Here is an 18,299-nt window from a genome sequence, read left to right as displayed (position 1 = left end):
CACCGCCAACCCTCCAGCAAGTCCTGCCATTCTCAGCTCCCAAATGTTACATGGATCTCTCTGCCTCTCTTCATTTTTACCATTTCAGCTCCAGTCTGACACCACGTCTCACTGCCTGCAATTAATTTCCTTCTAGCTGCCTCACTGCTTCCAGTTTTGATTCTTCTTAATCCAACCTCTGCATGGTACTTTGAGTGATCCTTTAAAATATAAACTAGGTCCCTTTAGTTCCTCTGCTTGGAACCTTGTCATTGCTGCCGCTGCTGCTGCTCCTCTCTTCCTCCTCCTCCTTCTTTTTCTTCCTCCTCTTCTTCTTCTCCTCTCCCCGTCCTGCCTCTTTCTTCTTCTTCTCTTACTCCTCCTTCTCCTTTTTCTCCTTCTTCTCCTTTTTCTCTTTCTCCTACTCCTCCACTTCCTCCACTTCCGTCTCCTCCTCCTCCCTCTCTTCTTCTTCTTCTATCTCTTCTTCAGTTGCTTTTAATTGCACATAAAATAAAGCTTGAATTCCTTTTCCTGGTCTAAAAGGCCTTTGCTAAGTCCAATCTGATTTCTCCCCCAGCCCTACACTCTGTGGCCCCGACACTGCCCCCTACTTCTTCCCCCCTCCCCCTCCCCCCCCCCCCCCCCCCCCCCGCCACTGTCTCTGCTTGTACCTGCTTTCCTGGATGATTCTCTTCCTTTATGGCTTAATCTATGTGATGTCTTCTCAGAGATTATCCCTTATCACTCTATCTAAAGCAAGATAAACACTCTGACCTACGCCATGATTCTTTGGCAAAACTCTTACATTATTTACTTCATATCAAACGTGATAATGAATAATCACTTGTTTTTTAGTTGGTTTCCCTTTTGTCTGCTTCCATCACTAGACTGGACCATGAGGTCTGTGAATGGAAAAACCATGCTTCTTGTCTGCTGCCAAACACCCTTCTTTAACAGCAACACAGACACTCAAAAGTATCTGCTAAATGGATAAAAGAATAAATGTACAAATGAATAAATTATACAAGGTATAATACAGAGAAATTAGAATAGTGGAGACTACTTCCATTTAGAATGATGTTTGAAGATTGCTTTGGAATAAGAAGCAGATGAGTTAAAGTTGGTGCAATAGTTTTGGGAAAGGAATAGTTTGGGAATAGTTTTGGGAAGAAAGAAAACAGCTCAGATAAAAACTGGAAGAGAGTTTATGTGTGTGTGTGTGTGTGTGTGTGTGTGTGTGAGCATGTGTATATGTGTGTGTAAGGGACGTGCACTGTGTATGCAGATTCCAAGTGTGGGTATGTATGAAGGACATAACAGCCAGAGAATGAAAACAAGCCTTGACAGAGAAGAAGAAATTGTGGATTTCATTGAATACTGAAATTCATTTACTTTGGACAGATATCTAGTTATGGGGATGAGAAAAGATGCATATGAAAGAAATAGCTTTGTTTGTAAAAAAGAGAAGTAACACATATGAGGTGATGCAATGGTAAAATTTATAGACCTAGTGACAAATGGAAGGTTTTATATGTTGACAGAGATGGAAGAGTCAAAGCCGATTTGAGCTTGTAAACTTGTGTGACTAGAATATAGACCCCATTGACAGACAGGAAACTTAGAGGGCTGTGTGTGACTTGGGAGGAGGCCAATGAAAGTGTGAATGTCCTAAAACAGATACATTAAAAATGGCCAGACGATACTTGAAATGGTGGCACTGGAGCTCTGTTGAAAAATCAAAGATACATAAGTTAATCAGCAACAACTACTAAAAAGAAATTTTGAATATGTCCTATAAGACTGAGGGCATAATCAGTCAGGGTTTAGTGTGGGAGTAGAATCCAGTCATGTCTAGCAGAGAATAACTAATACATGCAATATGGGGAATTCGGTGTTTAGATGATCATTGGAATGACTGGAGGAAATTCATGTCGGAAGTAGACTCTCGTCAGGCTTCTGGCTTCAAGCACCTCTGATCCAGTGATCAGGCATTAGCATTGCCACCTACAGGTCTGGAAAATGCTGCTGCTGTGAGCACTGCTGAAGCCCCAGCCACCCCTACTTGCAAGCTGGGGAACTGGCATTAGAAATGGGAGCCCAACTGCTGCTACTGCAATATGTCTGCCTGCCCACAGTGGTGCAGAAAGGGTAAATCAGCTCCCGTTCCTTGCTGTCTTCCTTCCACCTTCCAAATATGGTGCAGGTAGGTCTCACTGGCAGAATCTATGTGATATACTGAATTGCCATTGTAAGTGTGCTGAGAAAATGTAGTTTTTAGTCTGCCAGCCACGTGGTTGCAGATGATGGGGCTAAACTATGGAGGGTAGAGGTGCCGGCTGGTGACAGAAGAGATGCAGCATGCTGGGCAGCAGGCAAAGGGCTAGGCGTAGACTTTCACACTTAACTTCTCATTGAGGAGCACTAACTCAGTCATACTACAGATCAGAATGTGAAGACACAGAAGCACTTAGGAGCTTGACATATGTCTGCATCTAATTGGGGGAGCCAGATTTGCATCCAGACACTGTGACTCAAAAGCCCATATTCGTTAGCCTGTGCTGGAGTTTTCTCCTTAGAAATGAATAACAGTTATAAAGACCTCAAAGGAGAGCATATCAAACGAGCAAAGAAGAATACCGAGTCTAGACTTTTGGGCAACTCCTAAATGGAATAAATAGGCAGGAGATGCAGAAGCAGTAATTGAGACTAAAGAGCGTTTAGAATGGAATCACAGTGTTAGCATGACACACTCAAGGTCGAAGCACGAAGGAGGTGGTGGCTTATGGGCAATTGGTTTAAAAACTGAGAGATCATCATACTAGGCAACAAGATCATTATCATGGTTACTGTTACTACATTCTGAAATTAAAGGCTCTAGTGACAGACAAATTCATATGGATTAGGAAATGGAAGGTAGCTCTTAACATTTGAGCACCACATCCCTGGTATTCTACCCAAATATGCTTTCAAGATCCTCTCCCTTTTCACTTAATATTTATTTAAAAGCTTGTTCTTGAGTCAACTTTATTTATCAGGACCATTCAGAGAACACAGAACTCACTATTTGTTGCCATATGGACCCACAGAATCATGACATGTGGCTACTTTCACTTAGAATGGGTGCTGACTTGACATTCTCCAAGTACATCTACCCATTCTCCTGATTCTGCTCTTCGGAGATATCAAAATACAGGAACAGAGGTTCTGAGCCCCTTGTCGAATTGTGACTTTGAGTGGGAATGTCACTTATAACACCCAAGATACCTTTGCGTGGATGTTTAAGGCAGCAGAGCACTACTCCTTCATTCAGGCTATTCTTCTGGTTTTACAGCAGGTGGCATTTTGTTATAATTCATTACGCATTGTTTCACCATGGGGCTACCTACAGATTGTTCCTGCTCAGAGGTAGAACCACATGTTAGTACAAACATATATTAATGATGATGACATTACAGAAGAGGAATGTTTCTTCCTGCAGGATTAGCAATGTTCTTGAAATTCTCCAGATGGCAAAACTTCAGTCTTACTTCACATGCAAGCAGGGGCCTCATTTGGTTAATTTTTCGGCAACAAGATATAATTAAAACTTTGGAATTTGCCTTCTAGTATCAGCTACTATAATGAATTATAAATGATCATATCCAAATAGCCTATAAGGAGAAGTTATCTCATGTACTCAAGTGACTATAACATCATCTGGGCTACAAAGATCACTGATTTGCCCAGTGTTGAAGCATTGACATCTGGTTCTTGAACTCTTTTCTAAATTATGGTTGATCTTGCTCCTACAGAATGGCAACCATAAAACATGCATGCTGCTAGTGATTATGAGTCTGAGTATTGATGTAAAATTAGTGCTGTAATTGTGGTCTAGCAGAAAATTAGTCTATTCTCTTTGAAATATTGTTTAGGCTACCCTTCTGCTATTTTAATTAACTTTTAGACATTGTTACACTGATGAAAATGAAAAAAAAAATGTGTGATAGGGAGAAAAAGGCAGAAACATAAAAAATAAAAATCACATTTATTTAAACAAAAATATACACACAGTGTACAATGAATATGGTTTACACAGAACAACAAAATAAAATGATATTTCTTCTAAGGCCAATATAACACGATCTAGCCTATCTGTGCCCCATTTCCTAGGAACACATATTATTGGCTCATCTAGAATACATATTTAACATAAAAGGAAAACAAATGCCAACATTTCATATAAGTACCACAAGGATCTGAAAATTAAGATGTTAGGCTAAACAAAATAATAAAATATTCACATGAGAAGTATATGTGTATAAAGGACAGCACTTGTGCAGGAAAATGGGGATGTCCATCTACTTACAGTAAAATGGAACCTGCCTTTGAAAAGTTTGACAGTCTTTTGACATGAAATATATTTTAATATTGATAGTGATATGAAAGTATCACAAGACCCTTATAGGTGATAAGGTAATCTCATCAATACATGAGTCAATAATGCCTGCTTGACAATGAAACCATACCGCGTGATCATTAAAGATGGACTGTTGGATTGTGCCCTCAGAAGAATTTCCATGATTTTAGGAAGACTGTGAATATATTTACACTATGAGTAGGCAAGTGCAACATTATCTTAAAGAATTCTATTCACTAAAAGATAAACAAGATAAGGTTTATCAGGCAACATCACTTGTGTTAGGTCTCTCTCTTGACATTCACTCTCTCTGGGTACTATATACTTTATCGTGAGCCTTGTTTTCTCTTTTAAGTTTATAATTCTCAATATTCATGTAATCTATGAGAATTCAAGCTGAGGACAGCTGATTGCATGTACAATTGTTTTTGGCTGATATTACCTTACATTTTTTTTCCTACCTCCTTATTAGCCGGATATGCTTTGTTTCTTTGACATGAGAAATGCCTTAGACTCTTACTTGCTTAGAAATAAAGTTGAAAAACTGATTAATGTGCATGTGACTCAGAAAGTAAAAATCCAAATTTCCATACCTTAACTTTATACCTAATTGGCCCATGATGTTTTGTCTAAACATTTATTTTATTTTCCTGTTCTTAAAGACAGTTTTGCTATAGGTAGCATCTGTTTGGATAGAAAGTTCTAACTTAAAACTGCCAAAGAAACAAAGGATATAATATATTGGGACTTTCTGTTTAAAGCAATAAAATATAAATATGGGGGAAAAAAAGCACAGCTTTTGCAGATTGCAGCTGGCTAAATGAATGTCAATTCACACTAAAGTTGTCAATCAACTACACAGATCATTCTCTTTGGTGCATAATTTGTAAGGCCTTAAGCTATCAGGGATCCTTTTTGTTCAAAATGCTCACTGGGCCTTTGTAACTGCAGATCACCGGTTTTCTTAGGCCAGTTTCTTAAATCCATAATAAACGTTAACTTATTTCCTAAGGGTTACAAAAGGTGCCCTGGATATTGAATTAAACAATTGATATGCCACCGTATTTGGAAAGCAGACATCTAAAACATCTGCGGTGTTTTAGCAACCGCCAGAGTTCAATTTCCTTAACAGTTTGGGTTTCAACCAAACTACATTTATTAGAATCTGAACACAGTAATATGTTACTGTTTTTCCTCCTTTTAGGAAGTGCTAAAATTATAAACTTAAAAATTTGTACTGAAGCACATTTTGAGTGGTGCTATAATTAGGCTAACATTTCCCTGAATTCAGCCGCTGTTATTGCTTACACTAAAGTTGCATTGCTAAGATTTCCCTTGCAGAACATCAAGAGAGATACATTTTTGAATGTGTCTGTATGATTAAATAAATTACAAATAAAATATAAATGTCAAATATTACTTATAGTCTAATAGGTATCTTTAAAAAAGGGTAAAAACCAAAACAAAGTTGTAGCCATCTGAAGGTGAGTGGTTAGATTTAATACCATATGAATAACTTTATACTGCTTCCAATTATTTGTTATTTGCTGGAGAAAAAGTGATGGTGACTTTCAGTTGTGTGCTGGTAAATGTTTAACAACTGGCTTTTCAGAAATTAAAGGTCCCGGTTTGTAGCATTTGGTAATTTCTTTGGTGTACACACTCCCACTGTGGTCAATTTCAAGCTACCCACATGATGTTACTGGGTGCGGAGTCAAGAAGAGATGCACAGAACATAATAGTGTCTCCACTGCGTACGTACAATTGACATAAATGACCTCAAAAGCACAGATAAAGAGTAATATGAAGGGAAATAATTATGAAGTGGTAGGTTTTCATTATTATCTTTGTTTTTAATAAGATTTATTCAATTGCTTTTGATAATTTAATATTTAATGACAGTGTGTTTAACAACCGGCTTACAAAATTCTTGAAAATTCAATGATCAACTCTCATGAGTCTGCCGAAGCCAGTTCTAGCACATCTCTGGTATCCTTTCTCCTTCGCATGTACCATACTTTCCATAAGAAGGGGCTTGATTTGTTGAGAGGAAAGGTAGTACTCCATATAAATCTTTTTCTTTTCCATCGTGAAATTTTATGCAAAATACTGTATTTAGTTGAGGGGGGAGGAAAAAAAGGAAAGTATCCTTCCTCCAGATACTAGTTTTTAAGACTTCACAGTTTTTCAGAAAAACAGGAGTTAGTCTTATAAAGTAAGAGCTGGAGGTTAGTCACATGGCATACTGCTCTAATTAGGTGAGTGGGCATTTTAGCACAATTTGTCAGCAGGATCAAATGGTTGGTCTGACGCTGGATGGCTGGACTCACCAAACATCAAAGGATTGTTTTGGCAGGGTGTAGACAAAGTCAGAGACAATATTAACAAGAAAAACAAAAACAAAAACAAAAACAAAAACCACACGAGAAATAAATGAATGAATGCATCCAAGTGTGGCTTGGCTTCAATCAAATATCTGAAACTTTTATGTTTAGCTGTCTTGTGGAACATTCTCAGTCTCTGGGTTTTTTGTGGCCGGGTCAAACATAATCAAGATTTTATCTTCCCTTGTTTTTAAACATGTTTTCTGCAGAACCCTGCAGAAGAGCTAATACGGAATTGATATGTACATTTGATATCATTAGAGGGGAAACATATTTTTAGCAAAAATAAATTATCTTGTTTGGAAATGTCATTTTCTTGGTTCAGTTTCTGAGTCAATCTGATCTCTTGAAATAGGCCTGCTGGTGTTATCTTTTAAATAAAAATAGAGAAAAGGATGACTAGGCTGTGTTTGTACAAAGGAGATTTTAAAACTTTTTAACATTTGCTCTTTGATTTAGAAAACCATAGTAACTTAAGACATAGTGAAGCGGGGGGCACCTGGATGGCTCAGTTGGTTGAGTGCCTAACTTCGGCTCAGGTCATGATCTCGCAGCTCATAAGTTCAAGCCCCACATCGGGCTCTGCGCTGATAGCTCAGAGCCTGGAGCCTGCTTCAGATTCTGCGTCTCCCTCTCTTTCTGCCCCTTCCCTGCTCATGCTCTGTCTCTCTCTCCTTCAAAAATAAATAAACATTTAAAAAAATTAAGAAAAAAGAAATAGTGAAGTGGATTTCTAAGAATAGTTAGAATATCTCTCAGGAAAGGAACAATATTGTTGTTGAAACAAAACATGAATTTTCTTGATGAAATCCACTTTTAAAAGTATGTACAAATACAGGCTTCATATAGGGAAATGCAGATGACTATGCTAATAATAAATGAAAACTTCTATGCATTTGTATTATAGTAAACTCTAGCCTTTAAGACTTCTATGTTAGTACTTTTCAAAAGAAAAAAAAATCTTTGAAATGTCTTCCCCAAATAGAAAACCCTACTGTTGGCTTTCCATTTAATAAGTTTTTTTTTCCAGATTTGAGTCAAGAGTTTTCATTTTTAAAAATACAGACAGGGGCGCCTGGGTGGCTCAGTCGGCTAAGCCTCCGACTTCGGCTCAGGTCACGATCTCACTGTCTGTGGGTTCGAGCCCCGCGTCGGGCTCTGTGCTGACAGCTCAGAGCCTGGAGCCTGTTTCAGATTCTGTGTCTCCCTCTCTCTGACCCTCCCCCGTTCATGCTCTGTTTCTCTGTGTCTCAAAAATAAATAAACGTTAAAAATACAGACAAAAATTATACTGTTTATAAGATGATACATTTTCACTTAAGGTTTTTTGGAACCCAGACCACTCTGACATACTGAATGAGGCTTCATTGTTATTCGAGGAAACCTCTGTCATCCCAGCCTCTGTACCTTAAATCCAATGGGATAATGAAAATAACACCAAATCCTACCATTTTCAAATTAAACCGAACAATTCAAAAGTTATATCTAATCATTGAAAGGGAGAATGAAATATAAGGGAGAACACCGAAAACTTTGTGAATAGATCTATAGTATACAGCCACTTTTTATTAAGAAGGCTATGAATTGTTTGTCAATGGTCTCAAATATAATGCCCGCAAATCATTAGCTAAAATATGGATTGATAATTCTAGTATTCAAAGCCCAAAACAGTTATCTAAAATTTGTAGTAATCTGAAAACCCTACATGGGCCTAGGGATCTGTTTGGAGTCCTTAGTCAACAGATATCTTAGCCAAGAAGCTGTCACACTAGCTATGGAAAGCCCCATAATATTATCCACTGAATGTAGTCACACCCAAGAGACATCTATGTAACAAGCCTCTGGCATATCCAAAGGGTAGATTTATGCTCTGGATGTCATACTCTTTCAATGAGTGAGGAGAAAGAATAAACTCAACATCTGGAGAAAATAGGGTTCATTTTTTTAGGCTGTTGTACTCTAAGGTTTAATTCCAGCAATAAATGACAATTTTTATTTAACTAACTAGCATTCTCCCATAATTTTCATGCATTTTTAGCATGGCACAGGCTAGGAAGGTAAGAAGAGATTATAATCATGGTTCTAAAATCATCTAGCTGGATTATTGGAGCCATATCTTCCTCGTGCTTTAATTTACCCATTTATAATGACATTATACAAGATAATCTCTACAGCAATTTCTAATTTGGAATATTGGAAAACCTATGCTGGTGTGATTTGGAAATTGAAGTCAACAGAAATAATTATTTTGGTTTATCATTAGCTATGGTTGCATATGTCTTAAAATGTTTATTCACACGTAGTAATCTATGCCAGACAACGCAGATTCCACCATCTATATTTTGTAGCAAGATGACTATTGGAAAACATCACAAAGATATTTTTGGACTTTTATGAACTTGGCTACACAAAGTTCAGGCTGACGGGGATTTTCATGTTTAACATCAGCAGGGTGATCAGCTTTCGTTTTCTTGCAGTTTTAGTTCCTCACGGTATTTTTCTACTATACAACTTTATCACCATACAACCTGCGTCAGAGTTTAGAAAAGATACCATGTTATTGAAAAGTATCTCCACTGAGTTGCTAACACTGTCATCTACCTGTTCCGGAGGACTGGTTATGTCTCGCCTGGAGGACCACAGTCTTTAAAAAGCACACCGGCAACCTGCTTCTGCCGTCAACATCATGCGTTGATGCTACCGAATTTTAATTCCCTAGAAAGATATTTTCCAAATACCACAAATGGGCTCTAAGGTTACTCGTGAGAAAGGCTGTGAAATACCATGTCTGAGTCCCTCTCTCCTTTACACTCTCCTGTGTTCATTCTGGAGGTCAAGCGCCCCTCTATGAGTCACCTGTACTCCTCCTACAGCAACTAAACGTTTCCTCAGAATCAGTGCCTTCCACTAAAGGACACCGTGAATGAAATGTACCCATTCTGAGCTGACCTCAGCCTGCGAGGGGCACCGCGTAGAAGCGAGAACTAGAATCACAATGTTCCTGGAGATTTTTTAATGGATTTCTTTCAGACTAATATGCTAAGACCTAATTCGAGTAATTCCTAGATTTGGGCAAACATCCCTGATCAGCTCCCTCCACAAACTCGTGACAATAAAACAGTTTAGAAAGGTGGAGATTATCCAACTGAAGCGTAATTGTGTTCCTGGTTATTTACATGTTGGTAAAGTTAGGTGTCAGCTTTTCCATAAGTCCCCTCTGGAGGTCGGTAGTACTTGGGGAAAGCCAGCAGCTGTAGCATGTTGAAAGCATACTTTCTGCATTTGATATTCTTCAGAACATTCTCTATGCGGCATCCTTCTCTGGTGAAAGGGGAAAAAGTACAACTTCATGAAACACGGAATAAATAAATATGCTTTATTTGTTCAATGCAGAGTTGCAGCAACAGTCCAAGTAAAAATAACAAAGATTCAACTCTACATTTTTTTTTTTTTTTTTTCACAAATGATGATACATCTTACAAAATTAAATCCTAGGCCAGGCCCAATACCATTATTGCCCTCAGAAGGAGATGATTAAAGTCTCTTTGCTCTTAACAGATATTTAAGGTTTAATCAACGCTTTAAATATAATTTGCTCCACAATACAGCTTCACTTCAGTTTCATAAATATATCTGCCTTTTTATAACTTTTCCATAAATTAATGTCAGTCTCTTTAAAACACATTAAGATCTACATGTAGCCCTAAGGATGCGGGTTCTAGGAATAAGGCATTTAATTTATTAAGTCTGGCCCTATAGATTTCAAAGGAACATTTCATCTCTATTTTACTTCATTATTTTAGCTGTGCAACGAAGAGAAAAATGGCTTTCTGAACAGCCTGGTCCAAGTCTCTGCTTTATAAAGGAAGGGTGCTTGTGCACAGACAGTACAAAAGTCACAGGGGCTGAAAATGGCGTGTAAGACACAAACAAGACCTTGTTAAAAAGAATAGAAAAGTACTCCGAGAGCCAAATCAACCCAAACAAGAGTTCCAAACAGGTTAATTTAATTACAAAACATAAATAGCCATTCTCTCCATCAAATTACTGGACAGAAAAGGGTAAATTGAAGCAAAGAACCAACATAACTAACAGATTAAGAAATCAAACAGAAGGTTCTGTCAGCTGATGGCAACAAGGATGTTAGCACAGTGGAAATAAAGTCTCGAACCTCCCACATCTCTAAGACTTGACTCAGGGTTTCAGTGCATTGTGCAAATTCATTCTTAATTGTCTTGAATAAATTGAATGGGAAGAGAAACAGGAGGTGCAGAACTTCAAGCTTTCAGGATTCTGTTCTTTGTCTTACTCCAAAGACAGAAATTTAAAAATTCTTTTGAGTTGGTTAACAGTGGGAAACACTTTTCCGTGAACAAAAGAGCAAAATAATTCACTTAATGCATAGTACTTCTTTTTTAGATTTTAGGAAAAACAAACAAAACACATTTCAAACATTTTTTTTTAAATTCTGTGAATCTGAAAATGTAGAAATATTACAGCATTGTCCCCATAATTTAAAGTCCATTGTCATTTGTAGAAAAGAAAGGAATACAACATAAAACTTATTGGTATTTGGCTAATAGTAATGCAAGACTTAAAATAAGCCACACAACTAACAGGTGTGAGCTGACAAGCAGCAAGGCGACAGGATAGAAGTGTCGAGAAGTTGGCTTGTTATCAGTTAGACAGCCTGTTTCAGGATCATCGGATTCACTCAGTGCTCCCTGGGTTTGTCTGCTGTTAAACAGGGAGGGGGGGGGGGGCGGGGAGTCAGGGGAGAAAAGAAAATAGTATAGCATTCACACAGTAAAGAAACTCAACCTTAAATATCCTGAAATTCAACACATTATTTTATAGAATACAACTGTTTCAGATGGAGTTTTTATGCTAAATAGCCCCAAATGCATCTGTGTATTATTTTCTTACTGTCCTACATTGACAAATGTATTAAAAAAGAAGATTCTTTTTTTTTTGTGCAAGAAGGAAGAGAGACACACTATGATAGTCACATGAGTTGAATGTGTATGTACAAGGAAGAATCAAATAAACATAACAGCACCAATCAACAAGACTACATGAATAAAACTAAAATATGGGCCCATAAAAATAATCTGATAAATACATCTTTGGAAAATAAGAAGAGAAACACAGTATGCAGAGAAGCAAACGGACATGCCTGGCACATTTAAACACACCATCTAATGTTACTATACTTACATAATGTATTTAAGGCTATAAAAGTGATTTATGGAAATGGTTTGGTATTTAAAATGAATGAAACATCTGATATGTCATCCTTTGCCAGCCATACGATTAGTTTCACAAACCCCGACTCAGCGTCCTTCTGTTAGTTCAGCTCATAAACTATGTTTTCTGCTGCTCATCTTAACTTAGATGAGGCCAAATCTATCTCCAAGGGACTCCTGGTCTTAAAAGAGATCCATATTGCAGAGTGACTCTCCGGGAAAGAAAAGATTTTCTGTGTGAGTAAAAAATGGGCATTTGTAATTGGGCTTAAAGGCAGCTCCAATTATGGCAAGTCTGAAATACGCCATACTGATACATGCTGAAAATAAAAATTCTTTTCTATGTTGTATTTCATCAGTATTCGGAGTATTCAGAATTTCAATCACAGTCAGTTATCAAGGAGTGGTTTGATCTTTATCAGCTCCTCCAGGTTTTGAGGCAGAAAACTGGTTGTTACTCAGTCTCATGAAGAGTGCCCTGCAAGCAAGCCCCTTAGCTTCCATAGCCCCCTTTCAAACACTTGCAGCCCCTGAAAACTTGCTGCACAGACATTCTTGACGAGGCATTTGACCACATTACTGGCCACATTTGGCCCAGCAGCAATCATAATTACTTTGAACATTTATCTGACTTAGTTTAAAGCATCAAATCAATCATGTTATGCTGTGCCCATGTTATACTTGTTCTTTGGTAAAACCTATGGACTATGGAGCCAGTGACAAAGTGAAATAGAGGCTTATCTGAAAAACAAATGGCTTGTTGAGCTAAAGAAGAGTTATTCTGGACCTGCATAATTCCTATCATCAATTGTATGAGTAACCCAGTTACGTGTTCAACATTCTACGGCACGTTAGGTAGGAAATACGCTATGGGTTTTAAAGAATTGATATCCTTGTGATTCAGAAAAGCTTCTTTGCCCAAAATTATTTCTCTAGTATCACTAACATTCCCTCCTGTGCAGTTTTAAGATGAAAGTTATCTGTAGCAAATCTTAATTTTGTTGTAACCTTGGTTCCTCTCCAGTGTTCCCTATTAAAGAAATATAGTCTCCTAAATCAATTAATCTCTTTCTCTCATCTATCAATCGTATTACAAATATTACATTCTGATTAGAAATTTAGGTTAAATATTAACCACAATCTATCAACATAATAGTATAATAGTATAGACATACTCTCTCTTTCCCAGTGGGGCCACCTGTACATGGGCTCTGGCTGAGGAGTACACTATTGGCCAAAAAGTAAGTTGAAAGGATCTTATAACAGTCCTTAATCCAAATACAGTGGACTAATTTATACTAGGTGGCTTTTTTTTTTTTAAACAACTGCCAGAGCCCATTTAATACTTTCCAGTCTGTCTGCCAAATATGCCTTCAAAGTGAAAATTACTAAATTAAAAGGTTGCATTGTTACTTTTTGGTTTTGTTTCTGGAAGGACAATTTTATAATTGAATTACTTTGCTGTTTACTAACGTCAATCTCTGGAGATTAGATTAATACATTAAAAATGCCTCACACACACAATAATTCCATTATTCAGCTAGAATTGAAAGTAACATGGCCTATCGGCTGTCATAGAAGTTAAAGCCCAAGGCCCCCAATTATGTCATAATGTGGAGAAGGGTACTCTTGGCACTGTTTCCTTGCTTTCTGCTAAGAATAGCTCAAATGGTCATTTCTTCATAACCACAAATGAATTTTTAAGCACTCTGCAAGTGTAAACTGCCAAGGGTGTGTTGAATAATATTAGTAATTTCTTCACCATCAGATTATGAAAAATAACAAATTAGTGGCCACCCTACAAGGTACCCTGACAATCCAGAGTCATTAGTTTTAGCCATCGTTGGTAGATCACCATGGAAGCAAATCACAATGTTGTCTCCACTGAAAATGCGACATGATCAGTCATTTAAGGGCAGTTACTGAATCTGCAGGATAGAAAATGATTTTTTTTTCTTTAAAGACCTGTCAGAGGGGCGCCTGGGTGGCTCGGTTGGTTGAGCATCCGACTTCGGTTCAGGTCACGATCTTGCGGTCCGTGGGTTCGAGCCCGGCTCCAGGCTCTGGGCCATCAGCCCAGAGCCTGGAGCCTGCTTCCGATTCTGTGTCTACCTCTCTCTCTGCCCCTCCCCTGTTCATGCTCTGTCTCTCTCTGTCTCAAAAATAAATAAATGTTAAAAAAAAGACCTGTCAGAGAAATCACTCAAAAACAAGTAAAAGGAAATGTCTTACTTTTAAATACACCACTGCCTACATGAGGAGACATTTCCTTAAATGAAACCCAATGTGCATAGCTTGATGATATTTGCATATTTCCCCCCTCTTTTCTGTCAGTGACTGCTGCTGTATCATAGATCACGAGTCCCCCCCCCTCCCCCCACTGCAGGTATACTCTTAAACCATGCAAAGCTCTAAAAACAAAATTTATAGTCTTCTTATCTTCTCCTGCTGGGTAATTATTCATGAAGAGTTTTGCTATTTGCTATTTTATTCTTTTAACCACTATAGCCCTTCAAGCTCCCTCAAAAGAAAATTCCCAGTCAAAAACTGAATTGAAAAATACTTCCTTCTGACCAGGAAGCTGATTTCTTCCATGCTAAAATGAGACCATTTCACATCTAATTATATCCAAGTTTGGAGCTATGGGTACACCATTGTGAAATTATGAGCCAAGATTTTAGAGCCAATAGTTTATAGAGCTCTATTTGCATCTACGTTCATGTAATACATTGATCTTAATAAAGCACCTTGTTTCAGGCCCTAGATTGCTGGATTGTGTCAGATTTTAAGCTGGCAGATCTGTGTAAAACTGAATGTAATGTAGGTCTGGCATCAATAAGAACTTTGAAAGTGGAACAGAAATCATAGAATCATAGATTCTCATATGTAAAAGTGACTTTAAAAACTCTTCAAGTTGAAGTGCACATTTTATAGATAAGAAACTAAATTTGAAGGCCTTTTCCATGCTTTACAACAGCAATTGCAAGGAAAGGATGTTGAGAATGTACTTCCCCTGCTTTCCAGTTTGCTTATAGGACAGTCTGATAAAATAAGGGGAAAGGACTTGTTTTCAGTTTAGATCCAGGCCATGAAATTTAAATTCTAAAATACACTTAAATGTCAAATTATCTACCAAATCTTTCCAAAAATTTAATTTATAATTAAAATATTAAAAGTATATTTCCAGGACTTAAAAAAAACAAACTGTGCAACTATTTACATGTAGGGAAAATTTTAATAAAAGAATATCAAAGGTGAGATAATTTCCATTGGCCTAGAAGCAAGATCAGCTTTTGTAGCCCCTGGAACACCAACCACATTTAAAATGGTTTCTTCTGGGGTACCTGGGTGGCTCAGTCAGTTAAGCGTCTGATTTTGGCTCAGGTCATGATCTCATGGTTCACGAATCCCAGCCCCATATCCGGCTCTGTGCTGACGGCTTGGAGCCTGGAGCCTGCTCCAGATTCTGTGTCTCCTTCTCTGTCCCTCCCCCACTCATGGTCTATCCCTCTCTCTCTCTGTCTCTCAAAAATAAATAATAACATTAAACAAATTTTTTCTTTAAATGGTTTCTTCATTCTAACTGGATTTCAGAATCTAATTCAAAATATATTATGTAGACTATAGGAAAAGCCCCTAATGCAGAAATTACTCAGAAGACATAAGACTATGTTACAGCTTTGAATGTCTGGGTCATAGAGTTTCTAACTATCATGGACAAGGTGGTATAAAAGAAAGAGAAGTAGTAAGCAAAACATGCACTCAGAGGAGTTTGGTTCCTCCCCATAGGACCCTGCATGCATATCCAGACAAGATATTTTTGCTGGGGCGGGGACGGGGGGGGGGCAGCAATTGGGGGGTGGGGCGGGGTGGCGTGCTATGAACTAGAGAACATCAGAGCCCAATAACCAGGAAGTGATAGTGAGCTTGGGAACCTGCATATCACAGAAGACAGAGATTGAGAGAATGAGTAAAGCCCCACTAACTTAGAGAAGAGGAAAATGTATGGTTAAGTGGTTGGTTTCAGGGTCAAGATTTCTCCAGGTTAAAGTCAGGGCCACCTTGGAGACCACAGGGAGTGTTTAAGGAAAAGGAAAAGATCTCCCATATATCATGTCCTATCATGTAAATGCTGCTTTATAGGTGTTATCTTGTTCATTTCTTACAAACAGTTAAATTAGTCAGTATTATGATCTCCATGGGCTCAAAAGGGTTACAAAACTTGTTCAAGTGGCAGAGAGGGAATTTTTATCACTGCCTGTCTAATGGCAAAACCATATTCCTTTCACTTTATGACTGGGATCCTTTAAGCACAAGGTTTCTTGTTCCCTCTCAGAAACTGGCAGGTGTGATTTCTTGCTAGTTGTTACATTAGATTAAATGACTTCTACAACTGCTTTCATCTCTACCTTCCTGTGATTCTTTGATTCTATTCAAACATAACTACAGTACTCTAGAGATGCATATTTTTTTCTACTAATAGAATAGGTGACAGTTCAATAAGAAATAGTTGAAGTAGGGAGTAAAAATCAAAGAATGCAAAGAATTCTTTGACATTGTGTTTGGTCTCTAAAGATGTTCCTGCTCATTCTTACCTATTTTCAGAATTAAAAAAAGGAATCTGACTTATTTATCTGTTTTGATTCAATTTCTCCCTGGTATCACTTGTTATATTCTTTTTCCCATTTCACTTTTTTAGTTTTATAAAGTACCCAGAAAATAGGAATATCTTCTTGTCAGAAGAAGCAAGGCTCCAAATAGTGATACTTTCAGATAGTATCTAAACATTGCTTTGATGAGAAAGAAAAGTACATGTGCCCAGAAAAACAACTCAAGAAAAGATAGGAAAGTGGCTTGATATCAAGTCTGTGTTTTACATTAAAAAAGTTTAAAGAAAAAAGGAAGGAGAAAGAGAGAGAGAGACATAATGAGTTTCAAGTATAATTGCTTCCATCAGATGATTATCAGAGAACTGATTTCAGTTTTCATCTTAGAATTTTATAAAGAAGAGTATTTGGATGAGGTCCAGAAAGAAATATCATAAATGATGAAAGGACTGAAGAAAAAAAGCTTATGAGGAAGTGCCTGAGGTTAATTTTATTTGGATAAAAGAAGGCTAATATGCAAGTGATTGTTAAATGCAGATAAGACAGTAATAAAAAATTTTTGAGTCACTAATTTGTGTTTTGCTCCCTTATATTTTAGGCTGCAGTATAAAGCATGTGTCCCAGGGATTTTAGCAGTGCTGAAAGCAAGAGCTGCCTGACCTAAGTAGATCTGCCCTTTGTTAATCTCATGACTGAGAAAATGTGAGGTATCCAGTGAGAAGCAAAAAGGACCTTTGAGGGTTGAGAGAGAAAAGAGTGGGAGAGAGAGAAAGAGAAGGGGAGAGAAGTGGAGTGAGACACACAGAAAGACAGAGAGCGCTAAATGGAAGGAGGACAAAAGGACAAAAGTTGGTGTGGAGTTGGGGAGAGGATAGAGGTGGGGGGTGGGGTGGGTGAAACCTTGTGCATTGTTCTGCATTGGTGCCCCTGGAAGGGAGGACCACTGGAGGTGGAGAGAGACGGGAGGCAAGCTGGCCCTCAGTCACTGGTCAGCTTTGCCAAAGATTCCCTTTTCTTGAGCTTGGCTTGGTGCAATGAAATAAAGGGGCATAAAGGCACCACGATGAATAAAATAGGCACATCAGTGGCTAATGACTGATACAGGCTTTCAGAAGTTTCAGTGCAAGGTAAGTCCTGTAGCAAGAAGAAAGCTCAAAATAATAGGATTGACTTTCCATCAGCCTGGCCAGATAGGAGCCAAAACAGAGAATGAAGCTTGTTTAAAGAAATTTCTTTAAAAGAAACAAAACAAAACAAAAACACATCACATCTTACACACCCTAGTGGGCAGATAAATAAGGAAATTCTACAAGAAATGAGTACATAGGTGTAGATATACATTAGTAATTCAGTTTCTGTGTTCCATGCAACGTAACTAGCTTTTCTTTGTACAGGAATGCCAACAAGATGACTTAGTTTTAATTGCTTCAAAGGAATAGTCAGAAGAAAGGAAACCAGTCACTAAAAACATTCTCTAAGTGTGTTTGCTGCTATAGTACTTAAAAATATAAAGAAGCATTGTCTTACTGCTCTAGTTTGCTACTCTCCTGGAGTTTGAGATAATTTTTATCCTCAAGTTAACAGAAAATTAACATGCCAAAACAGACTTTTGATTCCATTCTTGATAAGCACCAGAGAATAAGGAGGAAATTTCACTGCCAGTTAGCTCCCCTGGTGGAGCTGG

General features: G+C 37.9%; 1 protein-coding gene across 1 annotated transcript in view; it reads right to left on the bottom strand.

Moving 5' to 3' along the window:
• Positions 1-9,142: 9,142 nt before the first annotated feature.
• INPP4B (inositol polyphosphate-4-phosphatase type II B) overlaps positions 9,143-18,299 on the bottom strand; it is a 758,464-nt gene continuing 749,307 nt past the window's right edge. Inside the window, 1 exon segment of the mRNA XM_019420351.2 lies at positions 9,143-10,083. Within this exon segment, the coding sequence (XP_019275896.2) occupies positions 9,951-10,083 (133 nt within the window). The 3' untranslated portion in view covers positions 9,143-9,950.

This window comes from Panthera pardus, unplaced genomic scaffold (assembly GCF_024362965.1).
Source record: "Panthera pardus isolate Hobbes unplaced genomic scaffold, ASM2436296v1 HiC_scaffold_13, whole genome shotgun sequence".
NCBI classification, from domain to species: Eukaryota; Metazoa; Chordata; class Mammalia; order Carnivora; family Felidae; genus Panthera; species Panthera pardus.
Note: the sequence above shows the minus strand (reverse complement) of the source record. Positions and strands in the feature narration are given on the sequence as shown.